The sequence below is a fragment of the Nansenia antarctica genome, assembly GCF_963989245.1.
Source record: "Nansenia antarctica genome assembly, chromosome: 18".
NCBI classification, from domain to species: Eukaryota; Metazoa; Chordata; class Actinopteri; order Argentiniformes; family Microstomatidae; genus Nansenia; species Nansenia antarctica.
Genome location: NC_137691.1, coordinates 21,164,580 through 21,189,063, shown reverse-complemented (window position 1 = coordinate 21,189,063; position 24,484 = coordinate 21,164,580). Strand labels below are relative to the sequence as shown.

At 41.8% G+C, this 24,484-nt stretch overlaps 1 protein-coding gene across 1 annotated transcript; it reads right to left on the bottom strand.

Annotated features, from left to right (window-relative positions):
- Positions 1-486: 486 nt before the first annotated feature.
- cacna2d2b (calcium channel, voltage-dependent, alpha 2/delta subunit 2b) lies at positions 487-24,115 on the bottom strand (the record flags this gene model as incomplete). Its single annotated transcript, XM_080548642.1, has 38 exons — positions 487-582; positions 692-774; positions 1,093-1,202; positions 1,467-1,590; positions 3,028-3,083; positions 3,313-3,365; positions 3,826-3,978; positions 4,164-4,235; positions 4,419-4,466; positions 4,678-4,769; positions 5,035-5,133; positions 5,390-5,493; positions 6,913-6,975; positions 7,066-7,156; positions 7,262-7,359; positions 7,475-7,535; positions 7,657-7,733; positions 7,841-7,902; positions 8,117-8,188; positions 8,676-8,747; positions 9,029-9,103; positions 9,238-9,312; positions 9,515-9,580; positions 9,883-9,972; positions 10,161-10,210; positions 10,647-10,725; positions 10,909-11,019; positions 11,398-11,559; positions 11,834-11,933; positions 12,064-12,114; positions 12,215-12,272; positions 13,244-13,375; positions 13,490-13,625; positions 13,948-13,989; positions 14,888-14,947; positions 17,698-17,814; positions 19,483-19,564; positions 24,000-24,115. 38 exons carry the CDS (start codon positions 24,113-24,115, stop codon positions 487-489), a joined length of 3,288 nt encoding a protein of 1,095 aa, XP_080404768.1.
- Between the last annotated feature and the right edge of the window lie 369 nt (positions 24,116-24,484).

Genomic DNA, 24,484 nt, shown 5'->3' with positions numbered 1-24,484 from the left:
TATTATTATGTTTCTTCATGAAAATGTCACAGAGCCCAAAATGTTGATGTATTCATATTGCAATGGTCCACTGTCCTTTAGTTACTTAAGTTGTCTCTCAGTGCCTCTTATTTAGCTTTTGGAAGCACATTTAAAACATATCAAGCATTGGTGCAAGCATCTAGGTAAATAAAACATTTCTCAACATCCCTTTTCATCACAAACAATGGAGTGGCTTTCCAAGGATATACTGTACATGATGGAGAGTTACCCCCCTGTCATTAAAATAACAGTGACTATTCTTTTCTTTAGAGGCTTGTGAAACATGTAATAATGGCAAGGTAGAGATGGGAGCAAAGAGAAGAGAAAGAAGTTGGAATGATAGAAGAAAATATCAACTGTTTTTGGCAGAGGTCAAAAAACGACCGGAGGTGGAAAGAAATGATTATGAACAAGAAGAGGATGGCAGAAGATATGGATGACCTCAGTTAGGGTCTAACTGAAGTGTCAGAGATAAAGGAAAATCAGAATCAGCTGGATAGAGATAAGGATTCCCATTGGAGATTGTAATGAGTGGCCCCGCCCACACTCAGATGTGTTCTCCTAGAATAGAGATAAAGAGGAAATACAGACTGTCAGAACAAACACCTACTACACGAAGCAGAAGGGCAATAGGCCAGTAAAGTATTCTCTCTCTGGTCGCACTCCTTACCCAGACGTTGTAGTCGAAGCAGGCAGGCGGGCCTTTACGGTAACGAGCAGTGCTCAAAACCTCACAGGGGTCCTCCTCCTGAACTGTGAGTCTGGGTTAAGAAGGTATAGCTAGCCTATCATCTAATAAAACTCTTACCGTAGCTCTAACTATGGAAGCCAATACATTAGTGATCGCTGTGATGTTTTAAGCCTATATTGAGTACTGTATAGTCAATATCAAACATACAGCTCCCAGTGATCCAGTGGCTACAAACACCAAATAATGTCACTGCATTACATTTTTGGGAAAATGCAGGAGATCATGCCTTGATTCTGAAATAAAGTGTAGTTTACCTCCTTTGCTGTATTGTATCCCACCCTCATGGCTTACCATAATGTAAGTGACAAAAGGAAGGATACACTCTGTTTTGACCTGGGTCAGTCTCTCAATCTCACAGGAGCTGCAAGGCAGTGTCTCAGCAACCACAAACAGTAGATTGGTGTTATCTATCCTCTTAGCATGGAATAACCTGCAGCAGGAACAGAGGTCATTGCATTTTTGTATGTGTGTGTCTGTGAGCGTGCATTCATGAACGTGCATGCCTGAGAGTGAGAGAAAACATAAGCATGTGGCAAGACAATAATATCTAAACAAAGACATAGCGTAGTAGACACATACCTGGAGCAGTAATAGACACATACCTGGAGCAGTAATAGACACATACCTGGAGCAGTAATAGACACATACCTGGAGCAGTAATAGACACATACCTGGAGCAGTAATAGACACATACCTGGAGCAGTTGCCACAGTCCTGCAACACATTATATGAGTTGGTGGTGTTGGTGAAGTAGAACTGGCTTTGGATGGTCACACAGCTCCTCTCCCTGGTGTCATACCCTTCAGCCAGAACATCACCTGCAAAACAGAAGGGGGGAAACACACCCATGTATTTAGTGCCATTGTTTGCAGCCATCACAATGCACTGTACTGTGTGCAATGGTGATTTTGGTATTGCCATGCCTGCTTGGATTAGACCAAAGAGTGCACCAGTATACTGTAGGGAAGATTCTAGTGAGTGTTTGTACTCTCTTTGGGGGAGGGTAATACACTTTATGTAGGATAAAGCTGATTAAATCCTGGTTCTCAATCAACTTCCTAAAATTAAACAGTGATAAAACAGGTTCTCCTCGTTGGCACTAAATCCACCTTGGCTAAACCTCACAGCTTCTCACTTACCATTGACAACTCCAGTCTTCCCTTCCCCCCAGGTTAAGAGTCTGGGTGTCATCCTGGACAGCACATTATCCTTCCAATCTCACATCAACAATGTCACTCTGTCTGCATATTTCCACCTACGCAACATTAATCGTCTCTGTCCATCACTTACACCCTCCAGCACCGCCATTCTTGTCCATGCCCTGGTCACATCCTGTATAGACTACTGCCCTGGTTACTTGGCGTTTAGACTATTGTAATGCCATCCTCTTCGGTCTCCCACACAAATGTCTCCATAAACTCCAACTGGTCCAGAACTCAGCTGCACGCATCATCACTAGAACTCCCTCCATTCACCATATCACTCCAGTTCTCCAACAACTTCACTGGCTCCCCATCAAATTCCGTATTCACTTTAAGGTTCTCCTTCTCACCTTTAAGGCTCTCCATAACCTAGCACCTCATACCTCTCTGAACTCCTTCTTACTCACACTCCCTCCCGTAGTCTCAGATCCTCCTTTGCCAACCAACTTGTCATCCCTTCTGCCCGCCTGACTACTATGGGATCTAGAGCCTTCAGCCGCTCTGCTCCCCGCCTCTGGAACTCTCTGCCACCCAACATTCGCAATATTGACACTCTCACCACTTTCAAATCCTGTCTTAAAACACACCTTTTCACAACGGCTTACTTGGTTTGATCTCATGTATTTTGTTTGTTGTTATATCTGATTTTGCTGTTTTTATCTCATTTTGCTTTGTTGATTTTAATGTTTTGATATGTGGTTTTAAACTGTCTTGTAAGGTGTCCTTGAGAGCCTTGAAAGGCGCCCATAAATAAAATGTATTATTATTATTATTATTATTATTATTTCCATGAACTTACTGCCATGGAAATTTGAACACTGACTGAACTATTCCCCACCGATTTACTACTTAAGTCAGGCCCTCAGCTGTTTTAAGTTCTCTTTGTTATGCTGATGAGAGACACAGCAATCGGAGAAGGGAAACATCTGCTGAAAGACATCAACATGACGCATACTCACACACACTGAAACATCGCACGCACTCAAAGACACAATGGGGTTTGTGCATTCTGTACACACTCCACATGTGCACACACAGTACATCAACACAAACCTGTATAGAACCAGCTGTTGTAGGCCAGTCCGTAGACTAGCTGCTGGATCCCGGACCTGAGAGATGAGTCAGGTAACACACAATTAGAGGGAAGGGGAAGCAGGTGCCACAAAACATTACTAATATAATTAAATCTAGTAATGGGAGGACAGGGTCAAAAGAACATCCCATAAAATCTGAGAGAAGCGAATGTCATTCAGGCATGTCATGTCAGGCAGACATCAAGAGGGGTCTTAATTTAGTTAATTGGAGCTTGTGTTTCCTCAATCATGTGACGTGTCTCACCATGCTACTGCTGAGGTCCACCAGGCCAGGCTTAGGATGTCAGCAATCGAGGGCTGCATACACCATATTAGGGACAAGGAGAGAAGAGTATAATCTGTCATTAATACGCTATGAAAGTCCATACATCACAAACTGCACAATGTCAACATAACTGGAGACATTTTTCGAGACAGACGTTACCGTTATGCTAGCAAAAGTACATCTGAGTGGTTGCTGATGAACTGTAAATATGTTCTGATTTGGCTACGGTTTACGGTTTTGGTAAGTTTGCAGGTAAGGTAAATTAATTTACTGGAATTTACTGCAACTTATTTTCTACCACGCTGGCTCTCCTTTGCAAGCAATCATAACAATGATGCTTGTCTCCAAAAATGACGAGTGTCAGTTTTGTTTACATTCTTCAGTTTGTGACATACAGACTCTCATAGCTTATTGACACATAATAATGACATATATCTGTTAAGTTGCCCTATAATAGGTTAGGCGCCGTAGGGTAAGGTCCTGGCCTCTTACCACAAAGATGCTCCTGGGTGCCGCGCCCGTGTGGCTGCTGCTGACCGGCTCACATGCAGACTGGTACTGGAAGGACTGTAGACGGGCATAGATGGAGTTGTTGTACAACGCATGCATCAGGTAGGGGTCCACATCGCCGAAGAAAAGGCCCACCTTTGACAGAGAGAAAGAGTGAGATAAATGACATGCAGGCAGACTAAATAGACATATCAAGGCAGCAAACTGTGCATCTCCATACTGTATCGTTGACAGACAAAAGGCACCAGAGAATCTCTCATGTTCCTCTTATTGTTTGCATTCATGGGCAATTGAATAATTATTTGAATTAAACACAATACCTTTTTCCAGTGATCTCTTTGATTGGACATCACCAGGAAGCCACCATCGTCAATCAGATAGCAGAGTAAATCCTGGAAACAGAGTACAGACCACACTCTCTGACAATCTTTCTCCCTCCTACACTCTGGTGCTCAAACCAGCACACATGTTATACCATAATTCCCCAGAGGCACTATTACACTGTTAAACAACTGTTGTACATTTCAACCCTTCACCAGGGCAACACTGACTGGTGACTGGAGAGGGGTTCTTACATCAGTGTTCACTTCGCAGTCCATTTCACAACTTCTGGATGGCCCACACTGTACAAAGCAAGACAAAGAGTCATACCTCATGGCACTGAACAACCACACACACACACACACACACACGCAGAAGCACAGACGCACGCATGCACACGCACACACACACACACACACACACACACATTAAACTAAACCAGAATTGTACACGATGTTCAAGTTACTGCACAACCACACTGGTCATTCTGCATCAAGCCTTTCCACACTGTACCTTGTGCGAGCCCTGGCGACTGTCTGACACGTTGCTGGCCAGGATCTTGAACTTTTCTACCCAGGCTTCCAGATCCAGCTTCCCCCCCACCACTGAGCAGCGGGGGAGACAGAACAGGACCATACGCTGAGACACAGTTTATACATGTAATACAGTTTATACATGTAATACATCACATAGAACATGACAGTGTCACAGACGCCCGAGAAGGAGGAGAAGGAGGGAACTAGGGTCAGGTGGACATTGGCACTGGAGACACAGAGGCTGGGAGGAAGATTCACCACCCTAAATCACTGTGTTCATAACAAAGACATCCCTACTGTACCTGTGATCATAACAAAGACATCCCTACTGTACCTGCGGGTTTCAAGGTCCTGCCTCCTAAGTTGACTTCTACAGCAGTGCTGACCAGTATTCCAATGGTGCCATTTTCTGAAGTGACCGGATCATCCACGGCTATGGTAAGGGTTGTCATGGTCAAAGTTAAAGCAAACAGTAAACTGATGTCAAAAATTCAATTAAACTGTTCCTCTGTGCAGTATTCAATTATCTTGCGGAATATATTCCTTTCATGTGAGATGAGCCGAGATGCTCATTTACTGTAATACATTTCCAGCAATGTCACATAACTACCCGCTCATTTCACTTGGTGTTACAATAATGAAAGATAAGGTTTTGACTTAATGATTATGTACCAGAGACAGCTACTCACAGGCTCTCAATGGTGCTCTGAACATGTAGCCGTTATTGTCCAGGCTGCGGCGGTAGTAGTTTGAATTGAAGGGCTCAGGATCCTCATCCCATGAGTCTGCAGCCCTGTGAAGCACATAAGCACAGTTTCAAGTTTCCAAGTTTATTGTTATTGTTATTATTGTTTATTGTTATTGCACAAGCATAAGAGAGTAAAATTCGTAGGTTTCGGTTCCTGACATTGCAACACAAGACAATAAGGGCTAAATTCCACCACAAGCGTCAACCTTACCTTACCTGCGTGGTGTGTGTGAGTCTCATTTAGGTGCCCTTTCTGGCACTCTCATGCACGACTCACGCTGACTGCTGCTGCTCGCTCGCTAGAGAATAGAAGGCTCGTCTATTCAGCGCGTGTTGATCTACCAGCAACAGATCTACAATAGATCTACCAGCAACATACAGTAGACTACAGTTTCAATGTCTACATCTGTAAATATGTATATTTTTTTAAATCAGCACTTCCGCTATCTGTTTCAAAGCAGCAACCCCACGTACACTATAATTATATAGTGGCAGTATTTTTCCAGTGATTTCTCGCCACAGTAACATAGTGTCTCGTGAAATGTCACGTCATTGGCAGGATTGCGAAATATTAAAAAATACACCCTGTCTGATTTCTCTTTCTCTCTTGCCATGGCAACATTGTGTCGCGTGAAATGACATCACTCTCTGCTTCTCTCTGTGTCTCCCTGTCTATGTGCGTGACTGCCTTCTGGTTATAGCCAGGTTTTTTTCTAACGGAGAAAAGAATTATATCTAAGAACGGATGAGAGCAGAGACTGAACCCAGAACAATTCATAATGAAGTGAAATGAAACATTATATTATTGATGGCCATTATCAAAGGCAAACTCAATATACAACGATAGGGCTACAGGGCTCAATATACAGTACATATATATAATTTCCCGGTGATATCTTAATTAAGTTAATGAAAGTGGTTAAGAGACAGAGGTGAAAGAAGGACAGCATAGGGAGAAAGAGAGGTAGAGTGCACAACTAACAAAACTGCGGGCTGTCCATCAAATCAGAAATTGACCTTTCAAAGACGAGGTACTCGTTTCTATGTATGTTCATCTTGGTGTGTTCTTCTAGCATCAATAGTTCTCGATAAGCACACCTCTGAAAACCTGTAGAACAGAAAACCCGCTATTTGAGACATGCGCCGCGGAAGTAGCAAACGCGTTTGGTGAGGACGACGCAGCAAAAAGTCCAGCAAAAGTTCTGCCACACACAGGTAAGGTAAGGTAAGGTAAGGTAAGGTAAGGTCGGTGGTGGGTTTTCGGCGTAAGGCAATAGGCATTATTCAACATATGAACCTAGCACATCACACTGTGTACAAAGTCTCACACAATGTTTACTTGACAGGAAAGGCAGGTTATTGTCAACCAAATACTATGATTTTATCCACAAATCTAACTGTTCCCTCGCCCTGTTCCTTCTCCCACACATTGTGTGTATTTAGGAGCCTGAAAGACACACTCACATGTGTGGGAAGACCCGTGTGATTCCACCATCTGTGGCTGCAAACAATGCCAGGAAACCATACCTGGAGGAAAGGTTCATGTCAGTTATTCAGTTGTGGTTGAGTGCTACATGGTGCCTGTTTGTGATACAGTATGTAGTTGAGTTCACTCACGTATTGAGATCATTGTTCCTCCATACCCTGGATGCCAGCAGCCCAATGATTCCAGAATCCAAGATCAGGTTGTGAATAAGGCCTTGATCACCTGCCATGACAGACACAGAATTTGGGGACTAAGGCATTAGTCTATTTTTTTTTTTTAAATGTCTCCCAAAGAAACCTTCTGCAAGCTCAGACTCTGATAACTCACAATCTTGAGACTCTGGTGTGATCTCCACCATGAGAGACAGGAAGTTCTCTAGGAACTGTGTGTTGTTGTCCGAGATATGCAGGCGTTTGCAGTATTCCCTGAAGGAGAATCAGTTCAGACACAGATGAGATCTTACACAGTCTCACACACACGCACACGCGCACACACACACACAAAAATGCATAAAGTATATACATATTCATATCTCTGTACCTGGGAGCCAGGAAAACATGTCCCGCTGTATCAAAGGAGCTGGGCAGCAGAGATTGCAGATCTGCAACAGAGAAGGACTGTTATCAGCCCATTATGTCTGTGTTATACAAATGCCAAGGTACTTTAGCCATCCTATTTAGGCAGGATGTTTGGAGATTGAGGCCCCCCGAACAGGTACTTACACTGAAGCTGCAGCATCACATCACTTAGGTCTGCCTGGATGTAGTATTCACCGTATGTGGGCAGTACCAAGCCCAGGCTACAGGTGGCAGCATCCCATATAGAAAAAAGTGAAAAAATGTAAGTCTGAAAATGAAGTGAAAACACTTTCAACTGCAAAGCAATGCCCATCACCCACTCACTTACCTGTAGTCTGTACCATTGATGGGTGTCCATGTATAAGTTCGAAATGCCTCATCTACGTATCGCTACATTGGAGAGATGAAAAATGTTGTTTGATGTCAGTATAGGTTTATTCCCGATATCCATGAAAGTGACAATGGTTGTTGAGTTAGGCAATAACCGATTATTGCACTGGGCATGACAACATACAGTAACACACAAGTAATCCACACACACACACACACACACACACACACACACACACTCACACTTAAAGCTGACAATGCAACATTGACTTGCCTCGTCAACTGATTTGATGAGCGTCTTAATCTGCAATTCGCCTGGTCTGCCATCAATCATTTGTCGACGGATCTGAAGAGTACAAACACACAAAACAGTATTCAACAACACTGCATGCGCCGAAAACGTTCACTTTAATATTCCATTGACATCAATGCATGATTTGCACTCACATCAACATTTTGATTTCAAAATAGTTCCTACAAATCCATTTGAAAAAAAAGGCCCACTGCTTTTCTCCCAACCCCCAGAGACATAAGACATAACATACTGTAGACCTGGCTGACTCCCGTAGAGACATAAGACATAACATACTGTAGACCTGCTGACTCCCAGAGACATAAGACATAACATACTGTAGACCTGTCTGACTCCCAGAGACATAAGACATAACATACTGTACACCTGGCTGACTCCCCTAGAGACATAAGACATAACATACCTGCTGACTCCCGTAGAGCACCGTCCATGGTGCAGTTTGACCTTGCTCAATGCCAGGGCACAACTCTAGTGGACACAGGGCACACTGTGCACTACTACAGCCACATGTAACACTCACCTCATGTTTGAAGCGATCCTCCACTTCTGCATCCAAGAAGTCAAGTGTTACAGGTTCAGGAAGGTCAACAAGCTGGGAAATACAATGTAGGTATAGATGTATAAATACAATGTAGGTATAGATGTATAAATACAATGTAGGTATAGATGCGGTTATATAAGGAAATTGCTCGATGATCCTTGGTAATCAAAGGTATTTGGCATTCAATGTGCAATCACACACTACCAGGTTCTACTGTACCAACATCTCAACCTACAACTCCATTCACTTTATATAATTGACACATGATTCACAGTACAATGACTAACAATCCCCCAGTAGACACAGTGTACTGTCAGTGAAGCATTTATCACCTTTGGTTGAAGGTTGGGGTGCAGGAGAAGGTACCCATTTGGGTCGATGGCATATATGTATCCATTGGCTCCAAGCTGCACAGTAAAGGAAAATGGTTTGTTGTCTAAGAGTTTGAACGTGTACCCGTGTGTGTGTATGTGTGTGTGTGTGTGTGTGTGTGTGTGTGTGTGTGTGTGTGTGTGTGTGTGTGTGTGTGTGATATACTGACGTTGTATCGTGGTGTCAGGTTCTTGATTTCATCCAGATGTACATCCACTCCCATGACACCTAATATGAGCTGATTCTGGGGAACATCAAGCATTAATCAATAGGTTTGAATTAAGAATTTGGATAGATAGCATTTTGATTTCATATCACACATCATCCTATTGCCACAACAGGGCAGTACCCCATAACAAACATTTGTTGAAGAAAAGCAGCAGGGTTAGAGATTTTCCATTGTGTCAGTTTTTCATGTCAACTTGGGCCACTAGTCATGACTGTACCTGTGAGTTTCCTTCCACAGTGAGATTGAAAACAGGCATCGTCCCGGTTACCACCAGCCCCAAACCCTAAAAAGACCCAAGACAAACAAGCTGACATAACTACCAAGGCAATGAGCATGTTTTTCATACTAGTGGGACACTCAACCATTCATTTTGTGAATCAGAGTACAGTACATGGTTTGTAATTATGTCTCTCCATTATGCAATGCAACATGGTTGAAATCTTTAGACAATCCTTTACTAAAAAGAAGATGTTTCGCAAGTGTAAATATCTCTGGATCTAAAACCCTCAATTTGATGTCTTACAATGGTAGTTTATATAATATGTGTAAGGCTATTGTATATTAATGCAGGCTGGATGATCTCACCAAGGCATCCTGATAGACATTGGTCCACTGAACCTGCTTGGCACGGCTGCCTGCCAGAACCATGGGACGGCCTAGCACGTCCAGATACTCCTGACAACAACATACATACCGATGTTAAACAGGATGGAGCTGAGCTTCAAACCTCTCAAACAACCTGAGGGCAGTGCAGTACACAGACATACACAGCATCAGATGATTCCACTGAGAATCAGTGCCACAAGGAGAAGTGGAGCCACCAACCAGGGTTCAGCTGTGTGAGAGGCTCTAGACAAACCCACCTGGGTGTTAATCCTTATGGCACAGATGGAGCGGATCTCAAAATAGAAACCTAGCAGGAGTAGGAGAGAGAAAAGACAAACAGTGAGAGAGAGAAAGAGATAGGGGGGGGTCGTATAATGTGTAAACAGAGCTCATCATTATGACAGATTTGCGGGAAAGTGAAGATAAGAGGACATCCAGTAATTGCAACCTATGTAATTGTGATTGTGAAAAGTAATTAAACTATGCAAAACTACAGTGAATGTATGTCTAAGTAGCCTATTACATCTGAGAGAGGGGTCGTCTGAGGCTGGTAAGATGAATTCACCTCAGCCATCATTCATTGATAAACGTTGATTGCTTGCGGATTGTCATTATTACAGTATCCGTTCTAATATCAAATGCAAGCACCAATATTGGCTGGCTGTTGCATTTAACACCTCTAGTCTATTTCCTGGTTTTCATAGTGAAAAAAGTTAATTGACCCCAATGCACATCCCACTCACCTTTATTGGCACATGCAATCCATTGCAAAGGTGTGACATCATAGTTGTGCTGCCCCACAGAGAATGTAAACACTCGCACCTGAGGGGGAGGGGAATTTTAAAAAAAAGTATCTCCAGGATCTACAGTATAAACATGAGAGAGGGGCAGCCAAATGATGTCTGCCATAGGAGGCCATTTATGGATCTGAGAATGAATGAAGAAATGGGAATTGAGACATGTCTGCTTATATTCGGGTTTTTTGTAATCTCATGAGAAACTGACCGTCTTGTTAGGCCAGTTGTATTGCTCAAAGATGTCCTGAGCTCGATCCTCTCCTCCATCAGTAAACAGCATTATGATCTTATTGCAGTTAGCTCTAGGAACATTTGTCTTCTAAGAAAGAGAAAGTGAAAGACAAATAAACATGGGGGTATGACTGTTAAAAGACCTTATCTGCAAACATACTTAAACAAAAGGGGTAGGGTCTTTACAGAGGCAGGGTTATACATACATTTTCCTGACATGCTATTGATTGAGTTCAAAAAAGCAAAAACAGATAGGGCTATCAGACTACTGATATAAACGTACTACAACAACCACAAACAAACCCCAATACCATTCACAAAAACAAGCCTCTAGAGATTCAAAACAACACTGTTACTAGATACATCTTAGCGATGATACATCTAAAGAAATATAATTGATAGCTGCCATAAATGATTGGGCATCAGTAATGTACTGTTGTCCAGTGTTGAGATTTTAGTCATTTACATTTAGCAGCTGATTGAAGGCAAAATGGAAGCCAGATTTGTAGTCTGTGGTGCCTTTAGCTTGCATTTGCTGCACTGCATCTTTGAAAATCTTCTTGTTGCGAATGTTGGCCTGGACTAGGTGTCTGAAGCATGGGACCACAGCTTCTGCCTTCTCATTAAACTGAAACAGAGCAGGACAGAGAAAGGAATATAGAAAGAGAGATTAAGAAAAACTACAAGAGAACAGAGAGCAAGAGAGATCCACGTGGTGAGTGAGAGAGGGAGGGGAACAGAGAGCAAGAGAGATATGGTGAGTGAGAGAGGGAGGGGAACAGAGAGCAAGAGAGATATGGTGAGTGAGAGAGGGAGGGGAATTGTTAACAAATGTAAAATCAATGACATGTCAGTCCAAGTCCAGGTAAATGTACTTGCCACATTATCACATACACACTTACCCTGGCTACATTGACATAGTCGTCATCAGATAGTGTGTCCAGCATCTCCATCACTGACGCCTTGATCAGCTTCAGAGTGAGTCCACTGACACTGCCACTCCTGTGGGGTGACATGGTAAAGCTATCATAATAAATACTGTACACCCCCACCACACACACACACACACACACACACACACACACACACACACACACACACAATTTTAAACCAGCAGCTTAAGGGCACTCACACGTCTACAAGGATAACCATGTCTTTGGGGGATGAGGCCCCTTGGATATACCTGTGAACCAGAAAGTGAGATCAAATCATCAAATTATCACCACTTCAATCAACTGTTCATATTACATAATCAAATGGGTAAACATATATATTGCACATACCAGGGTCTACGTCTAACATCATAAAGGTCGATCTTGTCAGGGGCTCTCCAGGGTGTGGCTACAGATAAGACAGGGAAAATGACGGCAATAAGGAACATAGAATTTCAAGTGAATTTCACTTTTCAATTGCCTATACCAGACAGAACACCTGTACACCTTCTCATTCTTTCAGGTGGTGTAATGGGGTGGGGAATGTTTTCTTGGCACACTGTGTTAATACCAGTCAATCATCTCTTGAATGCCACAGCCTTTGAGTATTGTTGCTGACCATGCGGAGCAGATATGCGGACCAAAAGACTAGAACGTGTCACATAGAACACCTTTGGGATGTGGTAGAACGGGAGATTCACAGCTTGAAAGTGCACCTGAAAAGTCTGCAGGAATTGTGTGATGCAATCATGTCATCATGGACCAGAATTTCAATGGAATGTTTCCCACATCTTGTGGAATCAATGCGACAAAGAATTTAGGTTTTGAAAGCAAAGGATCGCCAGGATTAGTATAGTGTTCCTAATAAAGTGTTATATATTATAGTATGTGTTACACATTCAATCACTGACTATACTTTTGAGTCTACTTTCTTTTTTTTTTACTTAAAAAAATACACTTTTGAGACAGAGGTGCGAAGAGCGGTTCAGTAAACAACTTGCTGATCTTTCGGTTAACCTGAGCTCAATTAGGAACATTGGCCAAACACAACACAACATGTTTTCAACCACTCAAGACATGTGATGGATATGATTCAAACACATTACAATACATGAGACAGAAAATTCCAGATAAGCAGATAAGCACCATCTTGCTTATCTGGGTACTGGTTATCTGGGTACTGGAAAAAAAAACTATTTTAATAGTCACTAGAAATGAAGTACCAGGAGACATTCAACTGCACAGTCTGACGTGTTTAAGCCATACTTGAATCCTTTGCAGGGGAAGTGTGGATGTGTCTGATGTGGTTGAGGAGGATGTACCTGGGTAGTAGCAGGGGAGGTGTGGATGGTGTGTCTGATGTGGTTGAGGAGGATGTACCTGGGTAGTAGCGGGTTACACCAGTGGCACTCCCAAATGCCTGCCACAGGAGTGAGGGATCCTCACGGCTGTTCTCCATAAACACAGTCTCCAGCGCTTGTGTCCAGTTCAGCTCATTCAAAATCACGGGAGCTGAAAAGCAACACACACTTATTAAGACACACACTTGTCAGCAACATAACCACAGTCAGTAGAGGATATCACACAAGGCATTGGTTGACCAGTACTAACACATCTGGTTCTAACCTCCTTTGTAGATGTCTGTGGGGATCTGGACGGCTGTGGACGAGTAGTTCACATTGTTTTTGAAGTTAGGGTCATACACAAACTCCAACTTCAGAGGGGGGTTTGCTGCTTCCCCATCACCTTCCTGCAGGGAGTACTACACACACACACACACACACACACACACACACACACACACACGCACACACACACACACACACACACACACACACACACAGAGAATCATTAAGTGATGATAATTTGATGACACAAACTGTATTCTATTATGATTGACAGGACCCTTCAATGAACGAAAAACACACAAACACTTTGGCAAAACCATTCCCTACTTATCCAATTCCACTGTATGAACAAAAAGAAAATGGAGTTGAAAAGAGAGGGAGAAGACAGAAGGTTCAAAAGAGAGGGAGAAGACAGAAGGTTCATCTAAGAAGAGGTGATGTTCACCCACTACTTACATAATCCAGCTCTGCCTTTGAGTCATAGTACTTCATGTCCCCCTGGAAAACAAACGCGACAGATATGGAAATAAAAATGTCACTAGAATATGGGAAATACTGTTAAGTATCAGGAATATTGAATGCTCAAGCATTATTTAGCATTTGTTACTGTCTCATGACAAAATAACTTTTTACGAGCATGTATGAGTACTATGGCCTTGCCATTGCTGTGATCAAAACTCTAAACTGTTGTTGCTCTGTTAGTGCGAAAGGACAAAGTTCTTTCCTGTGCGTTCTGCTGGCTTGTGCAGAAAAGGGTAATTCTGTGGTGAGGCTCATGGAGGGACTTGCTGCCCCTGGGAGAGATGGGGTGGTATGAGAGGACGGGGGGGAGTTCACAGGCCCAGCTCATTGGGCTAATGGGACAAACCAAGTGGAAAAGTGGAATGCCAATGTGAGTAGGACTCAACAGAGCCCCTAGGCTAAGCATGGTCAGTCCGCTGCAGCTCTGTGGAACCAGCTCATCTATCAGCTCGGCCCCTGACTGATGATCTCAGGCCATCCAATGATGATTTATGGAGCATGAGGGTGACAGAGCATGAGGGTGACAGAGCATGAGGGTGACAGAGCATGAGGATGACAGAGCATGAGATGAGCGCTATCTAAGTATTTTAACCCTGAGTCATTTACTTTGAAATTGTCCTATTTGACACATCGGCTGGCAGCCGATGTGGCAAAAATCTTGAGCCCATGGTGAATAATGACATGGAGTGAACAACTTGTGAATGACTGTGTGGACATTTACTGTTGATCACCTCTCTTCACCAGAGGACAATTTCTGGGGGACAATTTCAATATACAAAGCAGTGAGACCATTAAGAAATGTGCTACATACTGTAAGTCACTGTACCTTACACAGCATCACCAATGCAAATAGTGTGTTCCTGGGAAGATTTACCTTGATGCTATCCTGCCAGGGATGCTCTCGCTGGAGTCGTTCTGCCTCACTGGCCAGCCTCTGCAAGTTCAACAGGTTCAAGTTAGAGCATATGAAAATATAAAGGTCCTGGCCCACATGCTTAGGACAGGGTACTTACAAATTAAACAAATAAAATCTACATAATATATATACAGTATGTATATTTAAATGTATAGAGACAATTTTTGACAGGTATATTGTATATACACTATATGGACAAAAGTATGTGGAAACAATTATGGTCTGGGGCTGTTTTCATGGTTTGGGCTAAGGCCCCTTAGTTCCAGTGAAGGGAAATCTTACTACAGCATACAATGTGATTCTACAGAATTGTATGCTTCCAACTTTGTGCCAACAGTTTGGGGAAGGCCCTTTCCAGTTTCAGTATGACAATGCCCCCATACACAAAGTGAGGTCCATAATGACATGGTTTGCCGAGTTTGGTCTGGGAGAACTTGACTGGCCTTTACACAGAGCTCTGACCTCAACCCCATCCAACTCCTTTGGGATGATTTGGAACGCCGACTGCGAGCCAGTCCTTCTCGCCCAACATCAGTGCTAAAATCTAGTAGAAAATCTTCCCAGAAGAGTGGAAGCTGTTGTAGCAGAAAAGGTAGGACCAACTCCATATTAATGCCCACGGTTTTGGAATGAGAAGTTCGACAAGCACATATGGGTGTGATGTTCGGGTGTCCCAATACCTTTGTCCATATAGTGTATATAAATTGCAATGTATTTTAGTTTAACAACATATGGCTGGTTCTGGTCAGACTTTCATCACAGTCACTGTGTAGGTACAATTGCCTAGCTGTTGATTTGTTTGAAACAATATTCCATATTCATTGTTAACGTGATGTGCATTGTGATATTCCATATTCATTGTTAACGTGATGTGCATTGTGCGCCAGACCCATTCGTCAATTACTGTACTACCCGTGAATCAAAACCCCTCATTCCCTTCAGTCATTGCTTACCTCATTGTTTTATATGACTGTTTAGTTAGAAAATAAAGCTTTCTTAGCCCTTGTGAATGTAATAATAATTTAATAATAAGAGTTTAACTTAGAGATAGTTATAGTTACTGATTGACTGGCGCAAAAGCAGATCTATCATAAACAATTTGAATATTAATAATTCATTAATTATTCATTAATTATTATATGGATAATTATTATATGGATAATTATTACATGTATCCTTTACAAGGAACACTCTCCATGAGGTACTAGTGAATGTGTCAGAGACTACATGAGGTAATAGTGAATGTGTCAGAGACTACATGAGGTAATAGTGAATGTGTCAGAGACTACATGAGGTAATAGTGAACGTGTCAGAGACGACATGAGGTAATAGTGAATGTGTCAGAGACTACATGAGGTAATAGTGAACGTGTCAGAGACGACATGAGGTAATAGTGAATGTGTCAGAGACTACATGAGGTAATAGTGAATGTGTCAGAGACTACATGAGGTAATAGTGAACGTGTCAGAGACGACATGAGGTAATAGTGAATGTGTCAGGCAGTTATTGCATACAAGGATTGTCCAGCAAATATGCAACATGAGTGCTTAATTTGGACATTTTATTAATCTGTCCCATTACTTTTGGGTACCCTGAAATAGGGGGAATATGCATAAAAAGTGATGTAATTTCTGAATGATGACACCAATATGTACACAAATACAATCAAATAAAAGCTAAGAATCTGTACTTTAACCTCATAATAATTGAAGTGCAGAGCCACACGAAGAAGAATGCTTCACTGTCCCATTATTTATGCTGGGCACAAGTATCTGCTATTGACAAAGTAAAGCCTGTTTTTCAAGTTAGACTTTCTGCAGGGCAAAAGTATATATAAATATATGTTTATATATTTGTATGTATCTATTTCTAGACACTAAATAGATTCTGTACATGTTTGTTTAACCCATTAGTATGTAGATAAGTAGTCATTATATTGTATGTCATCATTTAATGCATACATAGTAGGGCTGTCCCAAACGACTATTTTTCTAACGATTAATCTAGCGATTATTTTTTCGGTTAGTCGATTAGTCTAACGACTAATTTAACAATATTCTTTTTTTACTGTTCGATAAAATACAATTTAAAAATGTATTAGCATGTGTAGGCCCCTTAATTTCCACCTCACTGCTATGTTTAGCCAACTTGAATGCCAACATGGCCATTTAGAAGTCTGTCCATCACCACAACACATAGCTAGCTAGTAGCTACATAGCTAGCTAACGTTACTCTCGCTGCTATGTTATGTTTAGCTAAATTGATGCTAACGTAGCATGCGAGCTACGAGCTAGATAACGTACAGTAGGTGCGAGCACCACAATGACAATAGGCTACTGTAGCTAGCCAGCTACATAGCTAACGTTACTAACACCAGAAGACAAGACATACAAACTGTGGTGAGCTACATTGCTTGTGTAACATTAGCTAGTAGCTATCCATTTTTCACTTATACACGGCCGGAAAAGTGAACAGAAATACAACGGTGACTTACGGTGGTGCTATCTTGCGGCTGTCTTCACAAAGAGCTCCAGGATGCTTTCGCTTGAGGTGCTCGTTCATTGCAGACGTACTGCTGCGATAGGCCATTTCATTTTTGCTTTTTTTTTTGCTTATTAATTTATTTTTTATATAATAATACATTTACGACGCACCGACGCACATTACGCAAGTCGACCGACGTCGACGAATCGTAACAGCCCTAATACATAGTGTTATAGTACAATGTTTTTTGTAAAAGAAAAAAAAAAGGAAAATTGCAAACTTACAACAAGTGCTTTCCGCTTCTTGGCCAGTAGTTTCTCTATGTCCGAGGCTACCTTCTCCACCATCTCATGGGGTGAATTTCTAACCAGGCTGAACTGCCTTCTTTTCTCATTGTAGATCTGCAAAAACAGATAAAAATACAATGCTGAAAAATTGCCACATAGAAAGTTCATTTTTGTAAGGATGATACAAATAACACACTAGACTAGTGAATGATTACTGTAGGTGTCAGAATCTGGGGATCCTAATCCTAATCATTTGGTTCCAAATGAGAAGCTGCCAAAATATCACATCCCAGGGTAACAATATCATGTCTTTTGCACCATACCACTATTTTGCACTAGCTGGTTACTTGTCAAACTACATTTCATTGTCTCAGTACCTGTACTCTATGCAATGACAATAAAGTTGAATCTAATCGAGTATAATCCAATATACATTTTCAAATTGGTTCTCAAGTTGTAGTGTAGAGTATCAAGCAGCATTTAGCTGTAGATAGCTCTATACCTTCTTGTCATGACCTTCCCATACAAGACTTGTGAACTGGTGAACAGTGATTTGAAGACAAATGTAACTGAGCAAGGAAATTAAAAAGAAGGTAAATCCTGTTTTACACGAAAACATAGGCCTGCGGTCATTACATAACGGAATGTCATATTAAATCAACTGGCTACAATAATCACTGTTAACCCCAGTAACTGGGATGTGGTCCAGTCCTGTGTGACTCCTATGTCTGTCAGGTGGAACTGTGCAGTTAGGAGCTTGGCCTCCCAATGAACTGCAACCTCCCTGTGAACAACTACCATGAGAAGGATCACCTGGTTGATATGGAAGCATATAGTGGACTTAATTCAAATGTTAATGCAATTTGACTATATGCTTCCATAGGTTGATGACATGGATGTGCTGATATTAAGTGCCTGTTCCAAATTGTACACTTTGGTAACCTTTGAAATGGAGTGATATACAGATGCCTTCTAAAATGTATGTACCAGTCAGTATAAACCGAATTCTATAATAATACTAATTGTGGTTTTTATTAGATCCAAAATAGTGAATAATATACTGGAATATAGTTTGTGATCTGCTTGTTCACTCCAATTTCCACTCGACAGTAGAGGAAAACAGTCTAAGTACGCATCATTAAGGCCGATTCTATGTTTCTACATGATGGGTAGGTCCAAGTCCAGGCCAGTTTACAGTATGTATTTGATGTGAGATAACATGGAGGCTGAGGAATACTCTCTCCATCAGATCCAGCCTGTTTCAAACACTGGGCAAGATTATGGGTTAATTAAAGGAAAAAAATACATGGCTCACATCTAGGCTTTAGCGCAGGCTGCCAGACCATCTGTTCTGCTGTGACACAAACACAGTGAACACACGCCATGGCCATCAGTCATCGCTCACAGAACCGAGGACACGCCCCCACACATCTCTACACCGTAGGACAGTTACCTTCTGGTGATCTATAAGGTCTAGGTTTTGGTGAACTGTGGGTTTAGTGGCAACACCCGCTAAAAACTCTCATTGTACAGAAGACACACCCAGGTGTATCTCTTACAACACAGGAAACTGAAACATACACAGTAACCTATTCTATATCATTACAATTCCAAAACTGTTTCAACTAACAAACTATTCCTCCACAATGGTTAGTAACTGGTAATAGGTAATGCTTTACTTAAAATAAAAACATGTTATCTGAGACTGGTCTATCAAGTGAAAGCATTTCATGCTATAGACAAGTCAAGTCAAGCTGGACAAACATACAAACACTCACTCACCCCCTTCAGCTGCTGGACTCCACTGATGTGCTGGAAGACTCGGTCAATCTCCTGCTCGATACGCCTGGCCCAGTGCATTATCCTGTGGACACATGCAGTAAGGCGGTAAAATCACAAATGTTTGGGCTATAAATACAAAGTAGGTATCAAACATTGCTTAAGTCATGATAAGAAAGTTATTGTGACCACTGCACTGTGCACACAGGAACAGGTGCATCAGCTAGGGTTGGGCCGGTGGAAGGTTTTACCGGTAGCATGCTGTACAAGTAAGTAAGTAAGTAAAGCTTTATTTATATAGCACCTTTCATACAAGAAATGCAGCTCAAAGTGCTTTACAACAGGAATAAGAACATTAAGTGAATATAAAAACATATAAAAACATATACAAGCATAGAATGAATATAAAAGCAGGGGAAAACAGTAGAAAGAAAACTTAAAGATATATATACATATATATATATATATGTACAACCTCTGCCTTAACATTTAGTAACCGCTATCCATCTTATCTCTGAGTCTCTGTGTACGTTCTCAGTCTCTGTGTACGTTCTCAGTCTCTGTGTACGTTCTCAGTCTCTGTGTACGTTCTCAGTCTCTGTGTACGTTCTCAGTCTCTGTGTACGTTCAGTGACTCAACAATGCCAAGACTCTCATCAGCAGAATACCTTTCATCGATCCGGCAGCGTCAGATCACAGTATTTTAACCAACTGGATTTGTAGCCTAACTGTCGTCTGTCTCTAGACACAGTAGCGCAAAGTCCCAGTCAACTGGACCTGTAGCCTAACTGTTGTCTGTCAGGTTAAAGACCATGTGCATTACTGTGTAAGAAATATAAGAAATACATAGATAAAACATTTAAAGTGCAGTAGCTGGCAAATGAGCAGTAGGCAGGTGCAGATGAGCTAGTTGAAGGCTATATTGAAGAAGTACGTTTTTAACTTTCTTTTAAAAATCTTTAGTGAGCTGGCTTCCCTGATCTCTAAAGGTAATGTGTTCCAAAGCTTTGGAGCTTTAGGGCATAGTACAAGCTTACACCAATGTAATTCCCACCATACCATCCGTACTGTTATTTTGCTATTACACCCACCAAGCGCAGGAGTTGACGACCTAAATGAATAATATGGCATATGCAAGGCGTGATCAATGACACTGTGAAACGTGTTTAGCCTGCTACACCTGTCACATTTTGTAGCTAGCAACCAGTAAACTAGCGTGAAGTTAAATTGACTTGGATCATTGGCAGAGGATTCTGTGTAAAAGAAAAAAGGCAACTGCCCCAGTATGGAAATGTTTTGGATTCAAACCAGATTGCAAAGGTAGATCATTTCCATGATGCAAGTGTGTGTATGTGTCCACTGTGCACTAAGAGCTGGCGTATGACATAGGTTATGTTTCGGCATAGGTCATCATCAGTGTCATGACAACAAAATGAAACAGGAACGTACTGTAACACCTACCATAATACAGTCTATCAATCACTACAAACACAACTGTGTGGCAACAACGGCAGCCACAATGTAACTGACACCACTACAACTGGAGAGAAGCAAACACAGACAGATTGAAGGACGATACATAACACTACCATAGTTTGTATGGACTTAATACATATTTGCGGTAAAATTATGTACTGTTTTGAGGTCAGACGATACAATGAAGAGGTGCTAGTGTACGAGTAATGCAGGACACAGTCCAACAAGATATGTATGTCCTTAGCACAAATGTGTTCAAAAAAGGAGTAATAAATTACAGGAAATTATAGTGCATGACTAAAAACTGTTTGTTACATGATTGCTGCCCACAGAGCAGCCCTGACAGAGTGACTCAGAACAGCTGAAGCACAATCCTTGATTTTCTGAGTGCGCTCCATTTCCTCTCTTCCCAGGTCTTACGGGACATCAGAGAACTCTGTATTGTAGAGCTGCAATAGAACTGAACAGCACACTTCTGCCTCTCCTCTGCTACCTGCCATACACACCCCTGGGACAGGAGAGAGAGTAGTACTGCACACTGTGACCCATATTCACTGACAGGGATGCGTAGGGGTGGAGGGAGGGAGGGGAGGGGGAGAGATGTAGTGGATGAGAGAAACAGAGAGGGATGGGGAGGGGGAGGGGTGAGAGATGGTTAGGAAAAGAGAGTGTGAGAAAGAGATGGAGGGGAGGGAGGGAGGGAGAGGGTTTGAGAGAGAAGGAGAGAGGGAATAAATCCTGACTACTGCAGTATTAATTCTTAATTGGAGGGAGCTGCTGTTCTTCAGCATGGTGATTCTGCTTCATTTAGCTTACATGAAGAGACCCAGGGCAGAGGGGAGTGGCTCGGTTTTAAAGGACTCAGCAGAAAATCTGAGGAAAGAAGGGCTGTGGTCCCCCTTGCAATAACCCAATTCATCACACACACACACACACACACACACACACACACACACACACACACACACACACACACACACACACACACACACACACACCCCAGCTGCAAAAAACCCTGCTCTTATTGTTATATAACCCTCCCCCAGTAACTCCAGCTGTGATTGGCCAGAGTTTCTTTATACTGTCCCAAAGATCCCTGTTCCATCTGGTGATGCAGGCTTCCAATACAACCTCGCTGCAGTGCCTGGGGAAGGGCCTGGGGAAGGGCCAGGAGAGCTGGGATCTCTAGTTAAGTGCCAGCTGTGCTTACGAGAAATGGGTTAAAGGTTGGAGAGGGAGAATGGAGAAAGGGATAATTAAAAGTAGAAATGAAGTTGTGATCTATTGATCACTGTTGACAGTTTGAACCTCTGGGTTAACATTGATTCAAACCCTATTATTAAACCGAATGGATATTAACCTGTTCTTGTTATAATCAGCTTCACCCACAACTAGAATGGCATCATTGCTGCCATTTCAGTAAACAGCCAGAGTAATTAAAAACGTCATCATACCAACTGTACAACTGTAGAAGAAGAGTCAGCTTTAGAGTAGCTGCCTTGTCTCTGGCTAGTATACTGTTGAGCTTCCTCTCAAATACTACTTAGAGGACACATCATGTCAATTTCAACATGATAACTCAGACTACCAGAGGTTTTTATTGATTTGTTTTATTGATCCAACTTAAAGCAAGACATGGTTTAGTCTGAAATTACAATGGCAATTGGTGGTATTGGCCTCCAATAACCACATCAAGACCTGAGAATATCCATCAACATCCTTACTTTGTTGCTTAAATGATCACTTATACCGATAACAATATATTGCATTCACTCTGGCTTTCAAAGAGGGGATTGACTAAATGTAGGCTGCACATTTTAATATTGTGCTGTAGCTAGTTTGTGCCGTTATAACTCAACTAAGAGCACATTACCATGTGAAATGTGCACATTTTGTGAATGATATCAAACCATAGTTTTCAGAAAAACTAACCATTACCATCCAATACAATTTAGCACAAAAATAAAGCCACAAAAATCTGAAAAACAAAGAAACGGCAACCCCACCACATAAAGCTGAGGGATAGGGGTGGAGATGTTACCACTCTCCAATTCATAGACAGAACTGGTGGAAGTATTGACAGTCTGTGATATCAATATGGGATTTTTTTTAAATGTTGAAGCTATACAGTGTTTGTTTATGTTTCTCTTTTTTGTAAACATTGGAGTAATGTTTGTAAGACAGTTGTATAACCTCATGAAGAATCTATTCTGTAAGTAATATTCTTCAAGAATCAATGTATCATACATTTATATATGTACAGTATAAAAACAGCTTCACAAATTACAGAGTTCATCAACTAACAACAGACATGTTGTCAGCAAACTATCAAACCATCAAAACTCAGCTACCATTCACTCTAAACTGGGGATTAGATCATATCTTAAAGGCCTATCACACCAAACACAACCTATGCCCTACGATCTTAGATGAGGAATGCAGGTATGTGAATATTCCCCCATAAAGCTAAACAGAATAATCTATTAACAGTTGGATGCCATGGCCAAACCAAAAACAAACAGCACTCAACCCTATTCCCTCAGGGAGAGGGTAGGCCTAGCATCCTCCAGAATACCAACAATGTTGCAGTACCACATTGATCAACTCATGGGACTTCCACAAAGATGTTGCGTCTCCTGATCAAATGCCAGACACAGACATCAATAATGGTACTGTAAGCAGACATGAGGAAACATGTTATTCTATAAGCAACATTTATTACGTTTAATCGAAAATGATGATGAATAAAATAATGAATGAAATAATTAAATACAAATAAAATATTGTAGGTGTTTGTTGGCTATATTATTCATAGTCTTGATAACTTAGTTCTGGACCTGTCATCAAAATCATGCTCTGTCTGAACCATACGTTAATTGCCCAAATAAGTCGCATCATGAGCCAGCTCCCAAAACATATTAATGTCAGGTATCACCAACAACATCACGGTCAGAGTGAGTGAGCGTCGAATGCTGGACCTCAAAATGCGCCTGTGTAGCCTGGAGGTTAGTCTTTTTGCAGTAGATAGCAGTCACAATACTTACGTATATTGTTGGGGGAATGTGAGACCCTCCGCTCCAGGCCACTGTACACTGAATATCAAGATCATCTGGAAAGATACCAAGCAGACGATGCTGCAAGACTGAGTGCCTATCGCCATTTTCCATTAAAAATCCTAGAAACGTGTTTTTAAAATGTGAATAAAGCGTTCCCTCTGAGCAGCAATCAAAATGAGGTTCAATTGTTTGGCGGGTTCATTTCTGTTCCTCTGGCCATGTCGACGGAGAAGCAGCTCATTGTGGACAAGCGGCGATGCACTAGATTGATGCAGCTGCCAAGATACCGCAGAGCCTCTCAGAGTCTCTCTCACTGCGTAGAGATCAGCACCGATGGTTGACAGCGCCGTGAGACAGGAACGCTCCTCTTCTGTCAGCACACTTTGAACCAGTGATATGGTTAATTTTACATTGACAATTGTTTTTCGTGAAATACCCCTGATAACCGACGTTTGAAAGAGCTGACTATTTTC